The sequence below is a fragment of the Xenopus laevis genome, chromosome 7S (genome assembly GCF_017654675.1).
Source record: "Xenopus laevis strain J_2021 chromosome 7S, Xenopus_laevis_v10.1, whole genome shotgun sequence".
NCBI classification, from domain to species: Eukaryota; Metazoa; Chordata; class Amphibia; order Anura; family Pipidae; genus Xenopus; species Xenopus laevis.
This window is the reverse complement of record NC_054384.1, coordinates 29,876,099-29,900,976: the sequence shown is the minus strand read 5'-3', so window position 1 is coordinate 29,900,976 and position 24,878 is coordinate 29,876,099. Positions and strand designations below refer to the sequence as shown.

The 24,878-nt window shown below is 38.5% G+C and overlaps 1 protein-coding gene across 4 annotated transcripts in view; it reads right to left on the bottom strand.

Annotated features, from left to right (window-relative positions):
• Window positions 1-1,028: 1,028 nt before the first annotated feature.
• Window positions 1,029-24,878, bottom strand: part of micu1.S (mitochondrial calcium uptake 1 S homeolog) — an 84,948-nt gene continuing 61,098 nt past the window's right edge. For all 4 annotated transcript variants that reach the window (XM_018227564.2, XM_018227566.2, XM_018227567.2 and 1 more), the window contains 3 exons: window positions 16,308-16,416; window positions 6,458-6,547; window positions 1,029-3,396 (listed from right to left, as the gene is read on the bottom strand). In XM_018227564.2, coding sequence (XP_018083053.1) covers window positions 3,236-3,396; window positions 6,458-6,547; window positions 16,308-16,416 — 360 coding nt within the window. In that variant the 3' untranslated portion in view covers window positions 1,029-3,235. The remainder of the gene's footprint in view (window positions 3,397-6,457; window positions 6,548-16,307; window positions 16,417-24,878) is intronic.

The following is a 24,878-nucleotide window of genomic DNA, read 5'->3' as shown; positions in this document are numbered from 1 at the left end:
AACACACATGGTGAATAAGTTAATTTAACACACAAGTGTATGTTCTTTTTGCATCACATTAAAAAAGTGTTTTAGTAAGGTTTGGAGGACACTGCGGGTGTATTTTACTCAATATTGAAATTACTACACTATATAAACTTTCTGTTATCTCCCCCCTCCTCTCTGAGGGATACAGCAACATCGTTTATTTCTGTGAAGCTTTTGTTTGGGCAGAGGAGGGCCCTAAAAGAAGTTGCTGGATTTTGGGGGAACTTCAATCCCGGATTCGTTTTTTACATTTGGACATTTGCCATTATACAGAAAAAGTGTAAGCCTTTCTGCGCCAGGGATCATAGAATATACAGTACTCACTAGTCTCATACATTCAACATTTTCAGTTTAAGGGCAAATATATAGAAACTTGGAAACTCAACTTTTGTGTCAAACACATTATCTCTGGAATCCCCAGCACCTTCCATCTTAATCTTCCAACACTCCCTGAAGGCCCATCTGTTTAAGGATTCCTATATAATACTGTGGCCTTTCAGAAGTCAACATACTATGAACAATTCATTGGAACTTCTCAACAACAACAACCTTATATACGCAAGACTACCCAATCCTTTGGGTAATGCGAATACATGTGAAATTACCCATTAAGATGTAAGTCTCAGTTCTTCTAAGTTATTCGTTACAATTGTATCTCTGCTTATCTTAAATTGTTACAAATGTATCTCAGTGTAGCTGCTCAGTGTTCTGGGCTCTCTGCCAACAAAACCTTTATCGAGTTCTGGCCTCTGTGCAGGAGATCAAAGAGAAACTCAGGACATCAGGGTATATAGTATATTGCCCATTCTGGATTGTTTATGAAATGTTTGAAATAATAAGCACTTACCTGGGATACACGCTGCATTATCTTATGATAGCGATATATTCAAAATAATACATTGCCTAGTGATTTTGCCCACTTGTGAATGTGAAACACTGACAGATACTAATATCACCTTATTAAGATCAGATATATATAGGCTTGAATGCACACACCAATGGAGTTTTCAAAAAAATAACTTTATTGCTTATTTACATGAGCAAAACACAAATGTACAGCATTGTCTTTCACCTAATGTAAACCCTATGAATTAAATGGCAGCACAGCAAAATAAAGCTGCATATTGGGCTAAAAAAAAAAGTTATGTTTTTAAACTTGCATTTATTTATACTCTATGTTTAATTTCCTTTTTTAAGATGAACCAGATACCCAATAGCTGTATAGAAATGAGATCCATCTGTAAATTGATTTCTATCACCCGTGCACACATTCAAATGATTTGAAATACATATTTTCTTTATGCAAAGTAAATGTCATTTCCCTCCCCATTTTTAAATCAGAACCTACAGTTACGGCCTTGACTTCTGGGTCCCTTTTCAAGTTGCTCCTATTGGCCCTGAGCTGCATCAGTAACCACATTTGTTTCAATGTACATTCATGGCTAAATTCTAACCACTGCATTTTAAACGCCAATGTTATTTCACAGCTGCAGTCACAGGAGTTGGTGATGATGGGAGAGGGGCCAGAACATGCATTTGATTAAATGTTAATAGATTAAATAAACATGGAGAGACCTTTGTCAATGATTCGTAATCTGTACATGGGATGATCTACAGTGTGTACAACAATCCAGCCATTAGTGATTAACTGTAACTGAACACACATGTAAATCATTGCTCTAAATGTGCTTTGACGTGAGTGCTGGGCAGGTCCGGACTGAGAATTAAAATAGGCCCTGGCATTTCAGGTACACAGAGGCCCAATCAGCCCATACTGAGGCCCAAACAGCCCCCACCAGCCCACTAAATAGTGACTTTCTATGGCACCTTATAGCAGTCCCTCTGGCATTTGCCAGAACCCACAGATTGCCAGTCCGGGCCTGGTGCTGGGGATTGAAGCAATCACAAGAAGTTGTAGCTTGATTTTACCACCCACAACTGCTTTACAGGTGATCAACTAGTATAAATAACCCACTGAATAAGATTTGTATTCATTTGCCATTATTCTTTAAAATTAATCCCGAATGGCTGTATACTCTCTTTGTCAGAACAGACGAGAAAGGATTTTCTTGATGAAGTCAATAAATTCTAAAGGTGATATAAACTGCGAGTGTATGGGGCAGACATGCTTCCCCAATCGATATCTGGCCAAAAATTTGGCCAGATGTTGATTGGGCAGGTTTAAAAATCCTGTTGGATCGTTTGTTGAAACGGTCCTTGATCCAAGCACTCGTATTTTCCTTTTTGTGATTGGATTGCTGGGCCCACGATTGGATCTGCCTGATATCGCTCGCCAAACAAGCGGATCTCTGTATGTATGGCCAGCTCTATGGGATTATGTACTAAAACACACTAAGGGGGTGGGGTTATGTAATAAAAAGTGCAAAGTATGCTACAGCTGTAATCACCTACAGCAACTATTCAACACGTAGCAGTTACGGTTTCATTTTATACTTCTGAATGGCTGCTATGGGTTAGTGCACTTGGACAAACTTAGTTGCTTTTATTACATATAGGGGTACGTTTGGTCAGCAACAACAAAGCTGGTAGTATTTACTTGTAGCCTGTTCAGCTATGCATTACCATACCTGGGAAAATGTAGTGCCTTTTATTACACATGGAGATTAGGCTAATAGCATATGTGGTGCTTTTTCATCCAGCCATGAACCTGGCCATGTCTTCTGCCGTTGACTATAATGGAAAGCATATAATGGAAAATGTACTGGTGCCCATTATGGTCATAAAAAGGAATGCCAGGCCCAGCTGTTTCTCCACCGGCAGGAAACACCATGTTTGCCATGAACCTTAGACGACTTGAATTTTCAAATGTATTTAGGAAATTCTGATCTCTGAGTATACCTTGTAACTAAAACAGAACCTTGCTGTGAGGTGCGTGCGTGTGTGTGTGTGAGTGTGTCCCAGAAATAACCCCACACTTTGCACTCAACCCACTGACTGTAAAGAACTAATGACAAGAGGTGAAACTTAATGCTGTGACAGAATCCAAAGGAATTATTCTTCCGAGAAACAATCATCAACATGGGCATAGCAGGCAAACTATTTACTGCATTCACGTGGGTTTTAGTCCATGTATATTGCTTCTAGGGAGGATATCTTGAGATTCTTAGTGATAGAGCAGTCTGCATACAGCCTATATTGTCTGGCTTTATTAAGGCCCTGGATTCCTTTTCCTACCCAGCTGAGAGAGTTACTGTTTTGGCATAGCGAAGTCCCAGGCCGTCTCCTGGGCACATTTCCACATGGCTCTCATCAGGCGTGTGAATCCCATGTCTTTTGGCTTCTCCAGTCCTCGCATCAGCCGCTGCTTCATGATGGCTATAAATTCCTTGTTACTCAGCTCTCCATTTCCTGTCAGAAAACATTACAAAGAGATCATACAAGGATAAAGAATGCCCAGCCAACCCCTGTCATCTGATGGACAGTATTTCATTAAATAATTAAGGATCCAGCTACACAGAGTTAAAGAAACCTACAGAGAGAAAAAAGCCTTTAGGGTAAGGTCACACCTGGAAATTCGGGGAGATTTAGTTGCCCGGCGACTAATCGCCTCGTCTTTGGGGCGACCAATCTCCCCAAACGGTTTCCCCATCTTCCGCCTGCTATAATGAAAAAACGGATGCGGCATGGCACTCGTGGCGCTTCGTTTTCCGAAGTTGTTGCAGGCGTTTTTTCATTATAGCAGGTGGAAGACAGGGGGAAGCTGTTCGGGGAGATTAGTCACCCAAAAAAAGGGGCAATTAGTCGCCGGGCGACTAAATCTCCCCGAATCTCAAGGTGTGACCTGACCCTTAATGCAGTGCAATTTTACTTTACCACCTTTCAGCCAGTGGCAGGATTTTTATAATCCAAGCAAAAAAATGACTTCCCACAATATTGATTCTAACTTATTGGTCAAAGGGCATTTACCATTTACTATCCATTAATATATTTCTGTCTATTCTAGATTTGTAAAATATCTGTATGATCAATGTATGTGACCATATGTAGAAGCAAGGTAGGGATATCTATATATAATACACAAAAGCCATGAATATCTTGTAAATTATATCCTTATAAACGGTGAGTAGTGATCAGTTATAAACGGTGAGTTCTGATGTAATTTCTGTCACATGACTCACTAAAATTTGTGTATTATAATTAATAAAGTACCCCCAGTTGTAAAATATGAGGATATTATAAGTTACCTCGGAGTGCCATGACCTGTATAAAAACACTCGGCCTTCGGCCTCGTGTTTTTATATGGTCATGAAACTCCTCGGTAACTTATAATATCCTTATATTTTACAAGAGGGGGTAGTTTATTCACTATATTATATACAATTGGTTTCATGCATATAGAAGTGGCTTGTGACTTACTACATAAATACTTTCTACATAAATACTTACAACCCCTACTACAATCTACATAAAAGCATCTGTTTTAACAGACAGAGTGATATTTAGTTCTGAAGTGCTGGCATGGAGATTCTAACAACAACAGAACAAGACACAGAAAGAATGTTAAAATGTACAGCTCCCAAATGCTCTGTTTATTTGTGAAACATGGGAGCTGTTTATGTGTTGGTCAAAGTAGTTGCAATAAGCAAGCGGAATACATTAAAAAAAGCCAGAGGCGTGTAAAATAATTAGCTTCATTACATTGTCATTTAATCATTTTCTGCCACTACTCAAATCATGTTGAACCGGGCAAACTCTTCATTATTTTTAATGAAGCATTGAAAATGTTTGCCAATAAACTGCACAACTGATATGCTGGTTGGGAAAAAAACTCTCTTACTATAGTAGATGCAAAGGGACTAAGCTACTATATAAATATATCTCGCTTCATATTGCCCATTAGGGTCAGGGCACACGCTCAGATTCGGGAAGATTAGTCGCCTGGCGACAAATCTCTTCTTTGGGGCGACTAATCTGCCCGAACTGCCTCCCGTTGGCTAGAATGTAAATCGCCGACGGGATGGCACTCAGAGCGCTTCGTTTTCCGAAGACGGCCGAAGTTGCCTCACGGGTGACTTCGGAAAACGAAGCGTTCTGAGTGCCTCACGGGCAACTTCGGAAAACGAAGCGTTCCGAGTGCCATCCCATTGGCGATTTACATTCTAGTCGATGGGAGGCAGTTCGGGAAACACTGTGGAGAATGGGTTGAGGGCATTTATGAACACAGAGCTGTGGCAGTATTGTATGCAAGAAGTGCAGAAAGAAGCAGACAAGGCCACCTCAAGCAATGTGACAGTGGTATGAAAGCCTTGCTAGAGGAGAAGTGGGGCTGTGGAAGAACAGAAAGTCAAAAGCCAGACAAAGTGGAGTGTGTATGTTATTTCCGTGCTTGAGTAAGCAGGTTAATCTGTTAGAAGTGACAGTCACCCATTGATTTTGTCAAATAGGCAATACATGCAGAGATATTATCATTAGCCGATATCTTCTAACCTGTCTGATCGACTAAATGTCTGGACAATCTACATACTATCCTAAAATCGTATGAATGTAAGGGACTTTATCTTTGCGTTTATGCCCAGCATGACAATGTAACGGCAAGGGCAACAAAGCATAAGGAACACTCTCTCTACATGCGGATTCTAATCAGGTGAATAGATGTAGATCAGCTCAAACCAGCAACTTCCTTTATGTGCACTTAAATGCACAGCTTCCGCCTCTGTGCAGCTACACAGAACAGAGCAAGTATCAGCCTAAAAACGCAAGACCTTTTCCATGCTGGAATGATTTGTACCACCATTGTAAAGACCTTGTCTGTATCGTCATTCCCCACATAAAGTTATACGGGGTTTAGCCGTTTTTAGGGATAGTTGAGGTAGTAGGAAGTTGTTGTACTATGTTAGCCAGTCATATGGTATAAAGGTGGTATAAAGGCAGTAACAGCTTGATGAAAAAGAAACTAAAATGTTCCGAAAGCTTGCTATGATTATCTTAGTTAGCCAATAAAGGTATCACCTTTATACCACCTTTCAGTTTTAGGGATGTGACACCCATAGAAAAGAATGATGTTCAACTGCTTGAAGCGATCAAACAGACTCAGGAACATTAACACCTGGATCTGCTTCGTTAAAGGTGTACATTTTTCCTGACAGTCAGTAAAGTGTTAATAAATGTGCAAATCTTCCAGAATACCCCCAATTAGGGCAAGCAAGGGCCAGGAGTGCTTATTGGAAACTGCACTTATATGACTTTGTATTGTGCCAGTGAACTGGGTTAAAACAAAAGATTAAAAATGTAATTTCAAACCTTGGAATTTCAGAAATGGTCCAATAAACAGTGACTGTCTATGGGGGATCGTACGGCCAGACTCTATAGATTGCCAGTCCTGGTCTGAATGGTATTATTCAGTGTATATAAAAGCACCATGGAAATGAATGCCAATGTACACAAATAAATGATCATTATTCCAACTCACCGTCACAGTCAAACAAGGCAAAGACTACGTCACATACATGATCTGACAGCTCCACTTTTGCCACCGTCCTGGCAACTTGCTGCATCGTAACTAGGGACAAAGCAACATGAGACAAAATCAGTAAATCACACAATTCCCAGAGACACACAAGTCCATTAAGGATTCGGTGCATTCCTAATTTTCACACTCTAAGATAATTGCAATACATTAGGACATTGGAACAAATCATTCCAAATCTTAATAAAAGGTCTGTTTTTGCAAAGGAAGCTGCAACTGTAGCTCCATATTTTGTACTATTAAGCTGGCCATACACAGGCTAATAAAAGCTGCCCATACAGAGTTCAAGTCGGCAGTTTACTGACCACATATAGGGTCAGTGTGAAAACTGGCCACATATCAATTAGGGATGTATGAAAATTGCATTGAGTAAAGACGTCACATTAATGCAGTACCGACGGATCTTTATAAGCCCCATTATGATGCAATGTTCTTGCCTGGTGGTCATCCCATTTTTCTGCTAACTGCATTGGTGGCCAACCCAGTTAAAGATTCACTAAGTTGCCAAACAAGCAGTTCTTGTACAGTGTGCAATAGTTGACAATAGTGAGTCGGCCATAGAGAAAAGGAGAGACTTGTTCATGGTTTATGTTTTGATACCCACAATGCATCTTTCACATGTTGTTATTCTGGGTCCCCAAAGAAAAATATTAAGACCCCTGAGCATTGTGCTATCTAATAGTACATTACTATTAGTCTTTCTGAAAGCAATCCTATCTGTCCACACAAAGTAACACATGTGTTTGCCACCCCCAGGTGATTCCTCAATGATGTACAAAGCCACCTTGTATACAAATTTAGTTTTTGTTGGTGGGTCTGGTAAAATAGACAGGTAATTTGTGGTTCTATTTGGTGCCCAGTTGCTGTTGTTAAAGAAGAAGGAAGACCCGAAGAAGCAGGAAGAGGATCTCTTTGTGGTGCTCGCTAGAAAAACCCAAGGCCAGTGCGGTTTTCTGCTGATCGGAGCTCCGGCCCGGGGTGTCAGGTAAGTAAAAATAGTCACTTGGGGTACCTAACTTTTGGCACCCCAATTGTAAAATGCTCCTTGTTCTTTAAGTTGGAAACTTCAGAATCCCTAAACAGCCTTCAACTACATGTGGTTGCGCTGAATTGTATTTAAACAACAACTAAGGGCTACGGTCAACATTTTGCTCTTCTACTCTTCCTAACCACAACTGCTGTTATGGATAGCCAGACTATGTATAGAAACCCGAGGAAGTCTTCCATTATTTGCACCCCTTAAAAAAAGCTCTGCATGCAAACACAGAATGAAACTCCTCTCATCACATCTAATTGTGGGGAAGTTGAGACTTTGGAGCATTTGTAGACAGAGACGCTTTGCATTGTATTATGTAAGGATCGTTAAATCATTGCTATTGTAATGAAATAGGTTCCGGTGAGCTACAGCTTGACAGGCACAGACTCTGCTGCCTTGTCAATCCCTCAGCAAAGTGTCAGTTTTCCCTTTGATTGCATATCAGAGAGATGTAGTAAGATTCTCTGAAGGGTGCAGCAACTGGAATACTGTATGCACTCTGCATGATCCTGACATTTTCAGAACAAAAGGTCTTGTTTAATGAACAGGCCAAGATCAAGTGTAAGACACTTTCCTGACACCACGGCTCCAGTGGACGCCAAATACAAATACATTTCTTCAAACTGCGGCTGGTGAGATCAGTACAAAGGTAATAACTAAGCAAACACTCTCACCTACTGAATTCACTGGGGGGACATTACAAAGAACAAAGAAAGGCCAAGTACAAATGCCAGAGTAAAGCTGTAAATACAGGGATTTGCCACCAATGTAAAAGAACAGATATAAGCTAGTGGCTTCACAAAACCAAGGACTGATTGGCATTTTCTTGAGAACTAATGGCATGGAATGGTACTTATATTTTTCTTGATAGATATTGAATATAATTAAACGATTGCCCTATCTGAGCAAGAACCTAATCCTATAATGGCCAAATGGAAAGCACAACATTGGGTTATATTTATCAAAGAGTGAAGTTAGAGATCACCACAGTCCACTAGAGTGAAATCCTGCCATGCTTCATTTCTATGGCATTTTTAAAGACATATTCATCAAAGGGAGAACTTTCACTTTCACCCATTGATAAATCCTCTTTTAAAAATCCCATAGAAATGAATGGAGAATGGCAGAATTTCACTCTAGTGGACTGTGGTGATCTCTAACTTCACTCTTTGCTAAATATTCCCCATAGAGTGATCTTTACGTTACTATATAAAAAGAAATGCACATTTAGGGGGTTATATATCAGAGGCTGGATTTTGAAGTTATGTGAATTTTTAACACTCAAATAAATTTGAATGTACTCATATTCGAATGAAAAAACTTGAACGTCTAATATATGATTGAATAGGAAAAACCTGAAAATCCAAATCGTAAATCCGGAAAAAAAAAAAAAGGTTATTAACATCTTCAAATGGTTCAATGGACCTATTGACTTCTACATGAACTCAGCAGGTTTTAGGTGGCAAAGTATTGAATTAGAACGGTTTCCAGGGTCGGGGTGTGATAAATCTAACATTCAAATTCGAATTGGTGGTTTTAAATTCGAAATTGTGAGTTTTGACCAAAACACAATTAGAAAATTCGAATTTACCATTTGAACCTTAGTAAATCTGACCCTTTCAGTTTTCGGCCACCATGACCCAACTCATTGGGTTCCCCTTTAATTGCAAATAATCACTCAAAAGAGCTGAGCTATACTATACAGAGCTGAACAATACTATACAGACTAATAAAAAAAGCTTTTAACGTGAAAGGGTTTTTAAGTATAATTTGCCTCATATGCAAATAAATATCTGCAGTTTTTGTTGAGCTCTAAATGAAAACTTTCCATGGTCAGATAAATGCCCCCTCTTTTCCCATGAGTGATATGGGGAAGAAAGCCTGCCAGAGTTTCTATCTCTACTCCACATCTTGTATAATTACGCTGTTCAGGACTGGGGAAAAAAGCCTCATCATTGGATAAAATTCAGCGTTTGGCAAAGAGCACTAGAAGAGTCATTGCTCTGGATCTTCTCTGTTCAGTCAGAAAGAACTTCAGGTTCAGTGGAGCTGCAAGTTCTTTGTGAAAAATATTAACGGAGAACAGGCTTGGATTGGAAATAATCCAAAAACGAGAGTGTAAAACTTGAATTACAAAAAACAGAATATCCAACGAATATATTGTTCACTGTAAGTTAATATATGCATGTTATCCTGCAGCATCTGTTCTTATTTTATATCTAACCAAAGCACAAAAATGATACAGCTGTTACAATATTAAAAAGCTTGCTTCTGGATTTTTGTTATTTTGTGCCTTTTTAGTTTTTACTAAATATATATATAAAATTATATATAATATAATAAATGAATGGGGCTCTACATTGAAAAAGCAATTATCCAACATCCTAAAAATGGAAGTCCTAGCTCCTCTCACTTCTTCATTTGCTACTGTATCCTCCACCTACCTAGAAGTAGCAGATGAAATTTTCAATTCACATAGTTATCCAACACGATCACAGAATGGCCTGTCAACATTACTCTCCAGATGTCATGTAGTATGCTAACATTTAGGGGCAGATTTATCAAAGGTCGAAGTGAAAATCAGAATAAAAAGCAAATCAAATTTAGAGCTAATTTTTGTATACTTCGACTAGGGAATAGTCCAAATTCGATTAGAAAAAAAATCGTAAATTTAAAATTTATCATGCACTGTCTCTTTGCAAAATTCGACCAACCGTTTGCCATCTAAAACCTGCCAAATTGCTATTTTAGCCTACAGGGGACCTCCTAGAACCCACTTGGAGTCAATTGGTGGACTTTGGAAAAAAAAGTGTTTTTTTTGGGGGGGGGGAACTTAGAATTGTACGATTCGAATGCACTATTACTTCGATCCGTGCGATTCGAATTTGATAGAAAACTGACCTATTTGGCCAAAAAAATACTATGAAATTTGACCCTTGATAAATCTGCCCCTTAAACCGTCTGCTTAAATCTACACATTTGGGGCCACCTTTATCTGACTTATGGTCAGAAACCAGCAGTGGACAGCATGACAATTTGAGGACATCTGTTCCAGGGGCCTTCACAGAAATATGATGTAATGTGACTGTGTATTTGTTGTGTCTATGCCTAGCCCAGAACCCACTGGGAAGACAAAACAGGCTTTGGGGTTAATGTAGGTTGCCCAACCCCAAGGGTGCCCAACCTTTTTTACCTATGAGCAACATTCAGATGTAAAAAGAGTTGGAGAGCAACACAAACATGACAATTGTTTATGTGGGTGCAAATTAAGCACTGTGATTGGCTATTTGCTAGGTCCCATTTGGACTGGCAGCCTACAGGAGGCTCTGTTTGACAGTAGACCTGTTTTTATGCAACCAAAACCCACCTACAAGCCAGGAATTTAAAAATAAGCACCGGTTTTTAGGTCACTGGAGAACAACATGCTGCTCCGAGGTAACTTCTAATATCCTCATATTTTACAACTGGGGGTACTTTATTTATTATAATACACACGTTTCAGTGAGTCATGTGACAGAAATGACATCAGAACTCACCGTTTATAACTGATGACATCAGAACTCACCGTTTATAAGGATATAATTTACAGGATATTCATGGCTTTTGTGTATTATATAATAATTATCCATTAATGTTAACTATGACATTAGAAATGGGCAGCTTTCAAGCCACAAATGAGTACTCCAGTTTATTCAAATCTACACTGCTCTATGATATGTTCACACAGAGGCTGTAGGTTTAGCAGCAGGTTACACTTCAGAGCAATCATTTTGGATGCAAAAAAAAAAAATCATTGATTATCTATTAAGGGGTACCCTTGTTAGAGGAACACAGAGAAAAGTATTTTTTTCACCCACCAGTTGAGTTAGAATTTGTTCAAAAATTATAACAAAGGCACAAATAGTGCCTGCTGCATAATGGACTCGTGCTTATCTATAAGCCAAAACAATGACAACAAAGTGGTAACGGGATGTGTCTAGGGTGCAACTGTAGGGGGGGCTCTAGGCATGCAGCTCGTCTGTCAGCCTACCCTACTCGGTGAGGGAATCGAAGGGCCTTCGTGCCAGGCACATTTATCGCTCCCCTCCTGCATGTGTGTGGGGGGTTGATCACACATTGGGTTGACCTGAAACTGGGTATACTGTCTCTTTAAAATGTAGTGGTTCTATCACTAATTAAGTGGGGCATTAGTTATATTTAATAATTGCCAAATTAATTTGCAGCTGGGGTGGCGTTTTTGAACAAAAGGCACGGTACAGTAATATAGGCAAAAGTAGATAACTTTCCAAAGTAGAGTAGTGACCAGCCTCAGACCATTGGCTCAGGGCAACAGAAATCTGTTAAAGAGCAAAAATTAGCAATTGGCAGTCTATGGATCCACAAAGGCCACCAAAGTATAGAACAAAATATTTCTATATTTATAACATCGTCTCTGTACCATACAGCTAAATAAATGAAAAATAATATTTTTTTTAATGCTTTAGTAGCCTTTGTGGATTCTCATAGTTATAATCATTCACTTTTGCTCTTAAGTGGTGTTTTTGTTGTTGAATTAATCAGGCCACCAATACGCAATAATATAGGGCAACATAATATATGGTATCATGGAGTATGAAATACTTGGATATATTTTTACGTTTTTTGGGGGTTTTCTTTTTGGCACGGTGTACAATTACCCTGGTATGTAATATATATGCAATGCAAAAATTTTTCTCTTGGCAAAAATGTATTATGTATTAAATGTATTACAATGTATTAAACTTCCTAATGAACATTAATACATTGCATAATATTTTTACTTTTTATTTTTGTGAAATTGCACTGAGCTAAGGCTGTTTATTATATATATCACTCTTAGGGGCAGATTTATCAAAGGGTGAGGCGAATTTTTAAATGAAAAAAAACTCAAATTTCAAGCTATTTTTGTGAACTTCGACTAGGGAATAGTCCAAATTCGATTTGAAATGGAAAAAAATTTAAAAAAATTTGAATATTGACATTTATTATGTACTGTCTCTTTAAAAAATTTAACTTCGACCATTCACCATCTAAAACCTGCCGAATTGCTGTTTTAGCCTATGGGGGACCTCCTACAACCTATTTGGAGTCAATTGGTGCGCTATTGCTTAGAATCGTACGATTCGAATTCGGCCAAATACGGACCTATTCGACCAAAAAAGAACTTCCAATTAATTTCGGTGGGTCTTTTTGAGTTTTGATGTTTTTTCAATTCAAAATTGATAAATATGCCCCTTAATATTATCATAGAATAAAATCTACATACAATTAAGCCTCCTTTATAAAACTAGCAACAATACTGAAATAGGAAATCATGCTATTGCAGAACACATTGCACCAATCATTTTTTCAGTTGGACTTGCATCTTTTTATCTAACTTTTGCATGACATTTCTCTCCTTGAGGCAAGGATTTCTTTTCAGTCTCTAGCACCTGCGTCATTGATGTTTCTATTTACTCAGGTTTCCCAGGAGCATCTCTCCAGTTTGACCTTTTCGTTCTGCTTCCCTTTCATCACTTTCCATGCCTAATGCACAGCTTTTGTTTTCTCCTTTTATTTCATTCGGAAGAACACCAGAATGAATTAATAAACTAGTGAAATTTATTCAGCTTCGCAAAAACTTTTCTTTAATCGCACAAAAGTACCATAATTAAGGTGAACACCCAGTATCACAGCAGGTGTATTATAAAATAAATAGCGAATGTCCGTTTTATATTATTTAGTCGCTACATTGAGAAAATGGTGGGTTGTGAACCAGGTTCCTAATGCACAGGCAGTGATAAATGATGACAACTCAGAAAGAAAGGAGAGGGAATGGCTCTTCTCATTTCATACAGAAATTAGGAGCAAATTGTGGTTAGCAGCAAACCAGTCACATTTATAATTATTAGTCCTTTATCATATATCATTAAATTGTGGAGGCTCTCATTTTCCTTTAATTATCATTACTAATATTTCAATCATTTTAAAAATTTCCAACATAGTCTGCATTATACATAAAGGTATGTAACTTACATACAAATGAACACAGGTATGGGACCTGTTATTCAGAATACTCAGAATCTGGGGCTTCCGAATAACAGATCTTTCCATAATTTGGATCTTAGTACCTTATAACTACTAGAAAATTATATAAATATTAAATAGACCCAATAGGCTAGTTCTGCTTCCAATAGGATTAATAATATCTTATTTAGGGTCAAGTACAAGGTACGGCTTTACTATTATAGAGATAAAGGAATTTTTAAAATTTGGATAAAATAGAGGGGATATGGACTTTCGGTAATTTGTAGCTTTCTGGATAGCAGGTTTCCGGCAAATAGATCCCACAACTGCACAGTAAATGCAATGTTGATCCTGTTCACAAAGGCTTGTGGTCTAAAGGGGGTTAGGATAAATGAGACACAATTTATAAAGGTATGTTACAAAAATAGTAAGTTTTATTTCTTCCCCCAAACACACTACAATTTCCTTCCTCTCTATTAACTTTGTTGTCATAATCAACTCTTCTGCATCAAATCTTTAATACACAATGAATTTATTGGACACAGACAGGCATACTAGATGTATAACTGCATGGTGGGCAATAGCAGAGCAGCAGCAGGTGAGAGCAAATTGTTACCTGCTTATTATGATTCTAGGCAACTTTTCTCAATCACAGAGTTTTTAACCTAGCTTTCCCCATTTTCAAATGACTACATTTATTTAGATTTGTGTGTTCACCAGTCTATATATTATCAGTAATATGCAGATACAACTCAAATTGTTCAGGAATGACTGCAATAAAACCTTCAGATAAGCAAGAATATATTCTCAATGGTACACCTGGGGCCTTGGCAGAATGAAAGGCATTCTAGGTTTAACAAGGTTTAAAACAAGATAGCAGAATACTAAGCAGCAATTTGAGATTGAGTAACAGTTTTATACTATGTATGGACTTTAATAGGAGAAATTAAAACATTTACACAGCCACAGAGGGACACAAAGGTTATTGTTTTCAAATAGAAAGTATTCTCAGATGAGTTCAGTATTTATGCTTCTAAAACTAAGTGAAATAAGCCAATGAAGCTAACTTCCGCAACGAGATCATCATCCTCTCTTTAGAATAAATCAAAACAGCAATAAGAGTAATGAACTAAGTTAGGTGAAAGGTTTGTTAGCAACCAAATGTATCCCTTTCATCGACTAAATTTGATTCTCTTACTCATCCATTCCTATCTCTGCTAGATTTAGCAGTGTGTGAATGTGAAGCCAAGCTATCGTCAAGAAGCCCCCACAAAGTCCCATTGTTGAAAAAAAAACATGTGCTGAAGAGGTTACAACTTCCCAAAGAACACACTTACAGGCCTAAAAAAAATGGACTGATGAAAGCAAGATTGTTCTTTTTAGGCCTGGGGCCGCAGACAGTTTGTCAGACGACACCCAAACATTGTATTCAAGCCACAGTACTCTGTTTTATCTCAGGGATCATGGATCAGTTTCATTACATCAAAATACTTGAAGAGGTCACGTTGCCTTATGCCGGAGAAGAAATGCCCTTGAAATGGGTGTTTTTATTAACAAGACAACAACCTCAAAAACACCAGAAAATTAGCAAAATCTTGGTTCCAGACCAACAAAATTTACGATATGGAGTGACCAGCCCAATCTCGGGACCTTAATTCAATAGAAAACTTGCGGGGTAACATAAAAAATGCTGTTTCTGAGGCAAAACCAAGAAATGCAGAAGAATTGAGGAATGTAACAGGTGCCAGAAGTTGGTGAACTCCTTAACAACACAGATGTGCAGCAGTTGTCAGAAACACTGATTATACAACTAAATAGTCCAGTGATTCAAAGGAAAGCAAAATCTTGAAAAAAATTCAGATTTTACAGTGAATGTTTGAGTTTGTAGATAAGAATACAAACATTGCTATTTTTTTGAACAGCCTAGTATTCCCTTGTCTTCACTTTCTGTAAAGGAATATCACAAAATTTGATACATTTTTGTTCATGTTTTGATTTGGAATAGAATGTGCAGCGTTCCCAATGCATTTGTGTGTATGGAAATAAAAGCTATTATAGGAATTTTGAGCTTTATTCACTTTTTAAACACACTACTATTTATTCTGTATACAACTGTATATAAAACGCTATTGTAACACCTGACCTTTATCATGCCTGGACATGGTCTACACCTCTTATTTTGCTTCTGGCAGCATCCAAACCTTAAGGGCTAGTCCACACGAGGAGATTCGGGGAGATTTTGTCGCCTGGCGACTAATCGCCTTGTCTTTTGAGGCAACTTCGGGCGACTATAGAAAACGTATCGCTGCGTGTGCATTAACGCAGGCGACATTTCATTGTAGCCTATGGGGGAAAAACGCTGAAGCAGTTCGGGGAGATAGTCGCTCAAAAGACGAGGCGATTAGTCAACAGGCGACAAAATCTCCCAGAATCTCCTCGTGTGGCCTTACCCTTAAAATGTTATGGGTTCTTAAAAGAATGATTCCGTGTAAAAACTTAAGATAAACAGACTGTGGAAAGTGAAAAATATTAATATAGCTTGTTAGCCTCCCTTCCTTCTTTGTCTCTCTCTCTCTTTGTATCTCGTTACATTGATAATGTTCATGTGACATAAGGGATATTTATGGATATTAAAGTATATACCACTTACCTGTCATCGGCCTGATGTGCTAATTTGCTGTAACCTTCCTTCAAAAAAAACACTTGACCAAAACATTTAGCATTTAGACATACCTTTATCAAGTGAGGCTCCGGCCATGTGGTAAAAGCTCAGAGCTGTGTCCACATCATTTATATTCTTCAAAAAGGTAAAGAAATTTTCCACCTCTTCAAATGTCAGCCCCTGGAACCAAAAGAAAACAAATGAATATATACCCAGAAAAACTTGATCTAGTTGAAAGGAAAATGTAGGCTATGCCTGAGATAAAATTGGCACAGAGAAGGGACATCTGCTTAATAACCACATGATTCTTTATTCCAACAATCCTTCAGGAAAGCATTGTTTCTGGCAGATGAGGTTCACAGTGGATACATTAATTCACTTGAACCACATGCTAACTATAAAGCAGAACTACTGGCAATCAGCGTGAAATTAGATAAGAACAATAAGTTACTGCCATCAAGTCATGACAAATAAAGTATTAACAATGAAGAAGAGTTGAACGGATTAAAAAATGCTAAATTCTGTGTGACGGTGTGCAAGGAAAGGTGGATTTGTTCAATTACTTGGAAAAGCATCTAAAAAGAAAAAGTGTCATGACATAAGTACTCCCTTTTTATATTTAATTTACTGATTTAATAGTCCTTGTCACTTTCAGTCAGAATAAAAGTAAAAATGCCATCTATGTACAGTTAGGTCCATAAATATTTGGACAGAGACAACTTTTTTCTAATTTTGGTAATGTACATTACCGCAATGAGTTTTAAATGAAACAACTTAGATGCAGTTGAACTGAAGACTTTCAGCTTTAATTCAGTGGGTTGAACAAAAAGATTGCATAAAAATGTGAGGAACTAAAGCCTTTTTTAACACAATCACTTTATTTCAGGGGCTCAAAAGTAATTGGACAAATTAAAAAACTGAAAATAAAATGTTAAATTCTAATACTTGGTTGAAAACCCTTTCCTGGCAATGACAGCCTGAAGTCTTAAACTCATGGACATCACCAGATTCTGGGTTTCCTCCTTTTTAATGCTCTGCCAGGCCTTTAATGCAGCGGCTTTCAGTTGCTGTTTGTTTGTGGGCCTTTCTGTCCGAAGTTTAGTCTTCAACAAGTGAAATGCAGCTTAATTGGGTTCAGATCAGATGACTGACTTGGTCATTCCAGAATATTCCACTTCTTTGCTTTAATAAACTCCTGGGTTGCTTTGGCTGTATGTTTTGGGTCATTGTCTATCTGTATTATGAAACGCCTCCCAATCAATTTGACTGCATTTAGCTGGATTTGAGCAGACAGTGTCTATGAACACCTCCAAATTCATTTGGCTGCTTCTGTCCTGTTTCACATCATGGATAAACACGAATGTCCCAGTGTAACTGGCAGCCATGTACGCCCAAGCCATCACACTGCCTCCACCATGTTTTATAGATGATGTGTTATGCTATTGGATCATGAGATGTTCCTCCTTCTCCATACTTTTTTCTTGCCATCATTCTGGTAGAGGTTGATCTTGGTTTCATCTGTCCAAAGCATGTTTTTCCAGAACTGTGCTGGCTTTTTTAGATTTTTTTTTTTTTCCAGCAAAGTCCAATCTAGCCTTTCTATTCTTGATTCTTAGGAGTGGCTTGCACCTTGCAGTGCACCCTTTGTATTTACTTTCATTCAGTCTTCTCTTTATGGTAGACTTGGATATCGATACGCCTACCTCCTGGAGAATAGTTCACTTATTTGGCTGTTGTGAAGGGGTTTCTCTTCACCATGGAAATAGTTGTGTGATCATCCACCACTATTGTCTTCCGTGGACGTCCAGGTCTTTTTACATTGCCGAGTTCACCAGCGCTTTCTTTGTTTCTCAGGATGTACTAAACTGTAGATTTTGCCACTCCTAATATTGTAGCAATTCCTTGGATGGATTTTTTCTGTTTTTTGCAGCTTAAGGATGGCTTGTTTCACCTGCATGGAGGGCTCCTTTGATTGCATGTTGTCTCCACATACAAGTAAAATCTTCCACATACAAGTAAAATCTTCCACATACAAGCACCCCCCCCCCCTCAAATCAAATCCAAGACTTTTATCTGCTTCATTGATAATGACATAACAAAGAAATTGCCCACACCTGCCCATGAAATAGCCTTTGAGTCAATGGTCCAATAGCTTTTGAGTCCCTGAAATGAAGTGATTGTGTTAAAAAAAGGCTTTAGTTACTCACATTTTTATGCAATCTTTTTGTTCAACCCACTGAATTAAAGCTGAAAGTCTGCAGTTCAACTGCATCTTAGGGTACGTTTTGCGGACTGCACCTAATCAGAAAAAAATACACCCCCCCATCCAAGTACCGTAAAGTTATCAGAAGTCTGACCAGCTAATTCATCAGTTGTTGGGAAAACGCATACAGACAATAGTATAAAAAATGTCAGCACAGGTATGGGAATGGTTATCCAGTACGCTCGGGACCTGCGGTATTCCGTATAACGGATCTTTCTGTAATTTGGATCTTAAGTCTACTAGAAAATCATGTAAACATTAAATACACTCCATAGGCTGGTTTAGTTTCCAATAAGGATTAATTATATCTTTGTTTGGATCAAGTACAAGGTACTGTTTTATTACTACAGAGAAAAATTTGCATTCATTTATTATAATGGAGTCTATGGGAGATGGCCTTCCTGTAATTCTGAGCTTTGTGGATAACTGGTTTCCGGATAAGGGCTCCCATAGCGTCAATAAAATGTATTGGCTAGTGCATTATACTCCTGTAATGAAAAATTCTCCTATAACATTTCTAGCACCAACCATTCCAACTTTGCAAGGCTGTTTAGTAAAACTGACAAGGCTCATTTCTTTGCACTGTACATATTGTATGTTATTGCTATTTTTTATTACTCATCTTTCTATTCAGGTCCTCCTGTTCATATTCCAAGCTCTTGTTCAAATCATTGTGTGGTTGCTAGGGTAATTTGGACCACAACAACCAGATTGCTGAAACTGTAGACTCAAGAGCTTCTAACAGGGGCGGAACTACAAGCGGAGAAATAATTCTAATTTTCAAAAATGATTTCCTTTTTCCTTAGTAACAATAAAACAGTACCTTATACTTGATGGTAACAAAGCTGTATGAATCTGTATTGGCTGAAATACAATCCCCCGGGTTAAATGATTTTCAGCAGACTTTAGGTATTGGTGATCTATATTACGGGACAATCCCTTATCAGAAAAAAACCTAGGCCTCTGGATAATAAATCCTATAACGGAATTCCCCTTTTAATAATCACTCTTATTTATATAAGTAACTTGTTAAGCTTCTAAAGAGTAAGTGCTTTTCATGTTTGTATGTGATACACATGACATCTTGTATTTAGCCTGTTCCCTGAGCACTGAAACACGCTTCCCTTTAAAGAATAACAAATATTCACAAAAAAAATGCAAAAACTTTAATGTTAAAAGCTATATCAGCTACAAGGGGCGCCTTTTACATCAAAAACTAAATGCACGTTGCACAATAAAGCAAATCTATATTTCTGCATACGTGACTGCTTATGTGCTGCAATACTAAAAGATGGGGTGATAAAAAGGCACTTAGTCTGAAGCATACTGCACTGTCAAAAAGATGCAAAGCTTTTAGAAATAAGTTTTAGTGATCTGTGAAAGAAGCGAATGGACCAGAAAGATTCACATTACCCATAATGTTCAATTTTATTCAATGTCTATGACAACAAGCTTTAAGCTAATAACCAGTTAGGTGCCTCCCAAAAGCAATTAAACACTGGCAGAATGCTCCCAATTGTGACCCATTGCACTATACTTAAATCATGGGCAGGCCCTGTGCTTACCAAAAGGCTTAGTAAGTGCTGGCTATGAAGATATTCACATTTTGGGCAACCTTCTTCTGAGTTTATTAGCTGCTGTAGTATTAAGGCTCACATTGCCATATGTGGATTATCTTCATTTTAGGGTTTAGCTGCAAGAGCAGCATTGATTTTTTGGCTGTAAAGTCTGGATGAAATAGAATATTTTCCACGAAACTACAACAGTCTTCTCCTGTTTTCTGCAAGATTACACAATGGTGCTTGAAAGTTTGAGAACCCTTTAAAATTTTATTTTATTAATGTGACATAAAAAATCTTCTGATCTTCAAACAAGTGCTAAAAGTACACAAACAAAACCTAGTTAAACAAATGAAACAAAAATGACTATATCTGGTTATGTATATATTGAAAAGAAAAATGATCCAAATAACATTTCTGATTGTGACAAAAGTGATTATCATATAATTTGAAGGTGAAATCAGAGTCCATTGGATGATAATCAGGTGCGATTGAGAGCCAGAAAGAATGAAGATCCAGCAAAGCTGAATCACACATAAAACACATTTCTGGATGTGAATCATGACTTGAATAAAAGAGGTGTCGGAGGATCTCAGAAAAAAAAGTTGTTGATGCCCATAAAGTTAGAAAAAAATTACAAGACTATCTCTAAAATGTTTGGACTCCACATTTCAAAGCGGTCAGCCAGATTGTGTTCAAATGGAGGAAATTCAATACTTACCCAGAAGTGTTCGACCATCAAAGATAACTGCAAGATTCTCATAGTCTGAAAGGTTACAAAGGAATCCAGGGTACCGTCTAAGCAACTGAAGGCGTGTGTCACATTGGTGATGCTGATGTTCATGAGTTCACCATCAGGAGAACACTGAACAGCAATGGTGTGTATGGCAGGGTAGCAAGGAGAAAGCCACTGCTCTCCCCCAAAATATTACTGACTGCCTACAGTATGCTAAAGATTATGTAGACATAGCAGAAGGATACTGGAAGAATGTTTTGTGGACAGATGAAGCCAAATTATAATATTTTAGTTTAAATTATGTATCTTATATTCGGAGTAAGACAAACATTGCATTCCAGCATAAGAACCATGGTGAAACATGGTGGTGGGAGTGTTTTGAAGTGAATCTCAAGCGACAGTGGGTCATGCAGCAAGTGATGCACTCCTGGGGGTCAAGGTTTTTTTATCGCGCATGCGCAAGAGGCAGAGGAAGTATCAGTTACTTTACAAAGATGGCGGCTGCGTGACTGCAGATGCAAACAGAACAGGAACACAGATTTTATGCAATCGGCTAGGCATTGGTGAGTTGCAACTATAGTGATTTAGGAGATCTTGAGGAGTACATTAGAGGGAGCTAGGTTATGAGTTTTGCCTTTCCTTTTAGTTTAAAGAAGAATAAAGTGAATGTTCTGGAATGGCCATGTCAAAGTCCTGACCCAATTGAAATGTTGTGGAAAGACCAAAAAAGCGTGGTTCATGTGAGGAAACCCACTAACATCTAAGAGCTGAAGCTGTTCTTTATGGAGGAATGGGCAGTGGGAGTCGATGTGCAGGACACAGTTACTGCAAACGTTTAATTGCAATTATTGTTGCACAAGGGGGTCACACCAAATAGAGAGCGTGATTTACTTACTTTTGCCACACGCAGATATGTTATTGGATCTTTTTTTTTCAATAATAAATACATGACCAAATATAACAATTTATTTTCAATTTGTACAACTATCTTTTCTTAATCTACTTTTAGGACTTATTTGAAATATTATTATTATTTATATCACATTTATATGAAAAATTTGAAAGGGTTCAAAAACTGTCACGCACCACTGTATATCTTAAATTACTCAAAATAAAAGGGCTCATTTACAAAGGGAGAGGGGCAAGAACAAGGGCTCGTTCCTAGCTCTTACAGCACTGCACCTGCACTCTGTGACCTCTTAAAGGAGAAGGAAACCCCCAGGGCGCTAAACCCCTCCCCCCCTCCCCTGTGCTGCCCCCCCTCCCTCCTCCCCCCTGGCCTACCTGTCCCCCTGGGCAAATGCCCCTAACTTTTACTCACCCCTCTGCGCAGGTCCTGTCCACGGAGTACGCAGTCGCCATCTTCTCCCACGCGCGTCTTCTTCCTGCTCTGATCGGCGTTTTCTGGCGCATGCGCAGTAGGAACAGGTACCGGTACGGCTCTACTGCGCATGCGCCGAATGTCACGAAGTGAAATCGGAAAACTTCGTGACATTCGGCGCATGCGCAGTAGAGCCGTACCGGTACCTGTTCCTACTGCGCATGCGCCAGAAAACGCCGATCAGAGCAGGAAGAAGACGCGCGTGGGAGAAGATGTCGACTGCGTACTCCGTGGACAGGACCTGCGCAGAGGGGTGAGTAAAAAGTTAGGGGCATTTGCCCAGGGGGACAGGTAGGCCAGGGGGGAGGAGGGAGGGGGGGCAGCACAGGGGAGGGGGGGAGGGGTTTAGCGCCCTGGGGGTTTCCTTCTCCTTTAAGGAAAATAACCCCTTTTAAAAAAAATGAAGCCCTGAAATCTTAGTTGAAGACACATATTCTATCACAAGTTTGTTTTAACCAGCTAACCAAATCAAGGAGAAAATGGTCAGAAACCAGGTTAGGAGGGTCTTTTGCTTCCACACTTCTTCCTGTTCGAGTTGTAGTATTTTTGGACAGGTGATCTCTGAGACAGCACACAGACCACAGCAAAATGGTGGTTCAAGGCAAAATATGTAAAAGGGCAATATTTTCTTAAATATATATACTAATTCGATAAGATTCTTTAATATGCCACTTAATTTGATATAAACCAGGGGTGTCCAAACTTTTTTGCAACGAGGGCCAGATTTGGTGAGGTGAAAATGTATGGGGGCCGACCATTTAGCCCGACATTCTAGAACCATTAACACCATTTAACTAATTGAAACAAGGAATCGCCTAGCCGTAGCAGTAATATTTGGGCACATTAGTGAAATGATCTGCCACTTGGTCTATACTGCTGCCTGTGTGCTGAAGGTGTTAGTAATAGACACATACTGCCACGTAGTGACGCACCTCTCTCACATACTTCTTTAGCACTGAAGGTGCAATAGAAGTATTGACGTGCCAGTACAGTAAACTAAAGACGTATGCGGGAGTGGCGCGTCACTACTTGCCAGTACGTGTCTATTGCTAACACCTTCAGCACACAGGCAGCAGTATAGACCAATAGGCAGATCATTTCACTATCGTACCAAAATATTACTGCTACGGCTACGTGATTCCTGGTCGAACTATGCTGGGCCGCATTATTATTAATTTCATGATGGAGGCTATGGGCCAGTGTTAATTTGATAAAGGGCCGCAATTGGCCCACGCATTGGACATGCCTGTTTTAGGCCATGCTGCCTTTGTCACCGACATGCCCAACTAATGCTTTCTTTTGTGCAGGTGGTCAGAATAGGTCAATAGTTCTTGTCTGCCTTTAGATTTGATGTTTAAATAATGGAAATACTAATAATCAGCCGATTAGTGCTTTCTCTCTGCACCCGACATGTTCTTGTAATAAAGTTTAATTTTCCTTTACATTGTCTGTTTGTGGGAAGTGTGAGTGCCTAAAATAATTCACAACTGCGTATATTTTTTGCAGCTCATATTCTATTTGCACACTCACCTCTGGATCCTGATCTCTAAATGCCTGCCTGGGTGTTGCACAGTCATTCACACTGCTACTAAGTGATGTCACATTACCCAGCCATGACATCAAGGTCCATCCTGCTACCTCCAGACAGTATAATATGCAGGTATGTTTACACTGAAACTTCTTATATCCCCAGATTTAATGTTTTCCCTTATTTTACACTTTTTTTGTGGTCCTACATATATTATGCATAATACGTTTTCCCTGATTTTACGTTTTCCTGTATTTTACACCATTTTTTTCTTGATTCCTTTAAACATATTAAATGGGGGTTCTACTGTATTTGCATAAATTAAAGTAAGATCTTACATAACATTTGCATACACTACAGCTTGGTACTACCCTACAGTCACTTTTCTAATCCTGTGTATTTGAGATGCAGCTCAATTTTAATAAGAAATATCAAGGGGAATGACTAAGTATAAGGTAAATCCTATTATCATAAAACGTATTGGGCAAGAGTAGTAGTTTTATGCTCTACAAGGTTTAATGTAATCTTCCCAAAGCCTCGAGCAAGTGCAGTTGTTTCACTGGACAGAAGCAGTACATAAATTGAACAATAAACAAATCGTGTCCAACCGCAGGCAACAAAACAAAAATATATACATTTTTAACTTGTATAAAACTGTCAAGTTAAATTGGCAACCTATGCCTCAAGATCTTTTATTCATGTTTACAATGATAAAATCATACTCCTGCCATTTTATCTTCTCAATTTTAATCTTTTATGGCATTATTTTGTCACAAAGATGGTAGAATTTGTTACAATGTGATACAAACTGAAAGGATAAGACCAATAAAACAAGAAAATTAAATCATTATTAAATATACAGTAGAGTCAGATTTCCATGCTAAGAGTCATGTGTAATGTACAGAAAAGGACCCGACATGCTGAGTAAACTCACATATATTATAATCATTAAACACATTTGTATAAAACATCAACAAATTCTGAAATGCTGTATAATAAATGGGGTATACATTATACATACAGATTGCATACAAAAATATAACTGAGGAATGATGCAAGAGGTTAAGAGGACCCTGCCGAAAAGAGCTTACATATTTAGCCACATATGTTGGGAAGTAAAACAAGATCATAGATCCTGTATAAAGCTGGCGTTATACGCAAGTTCATACATACCA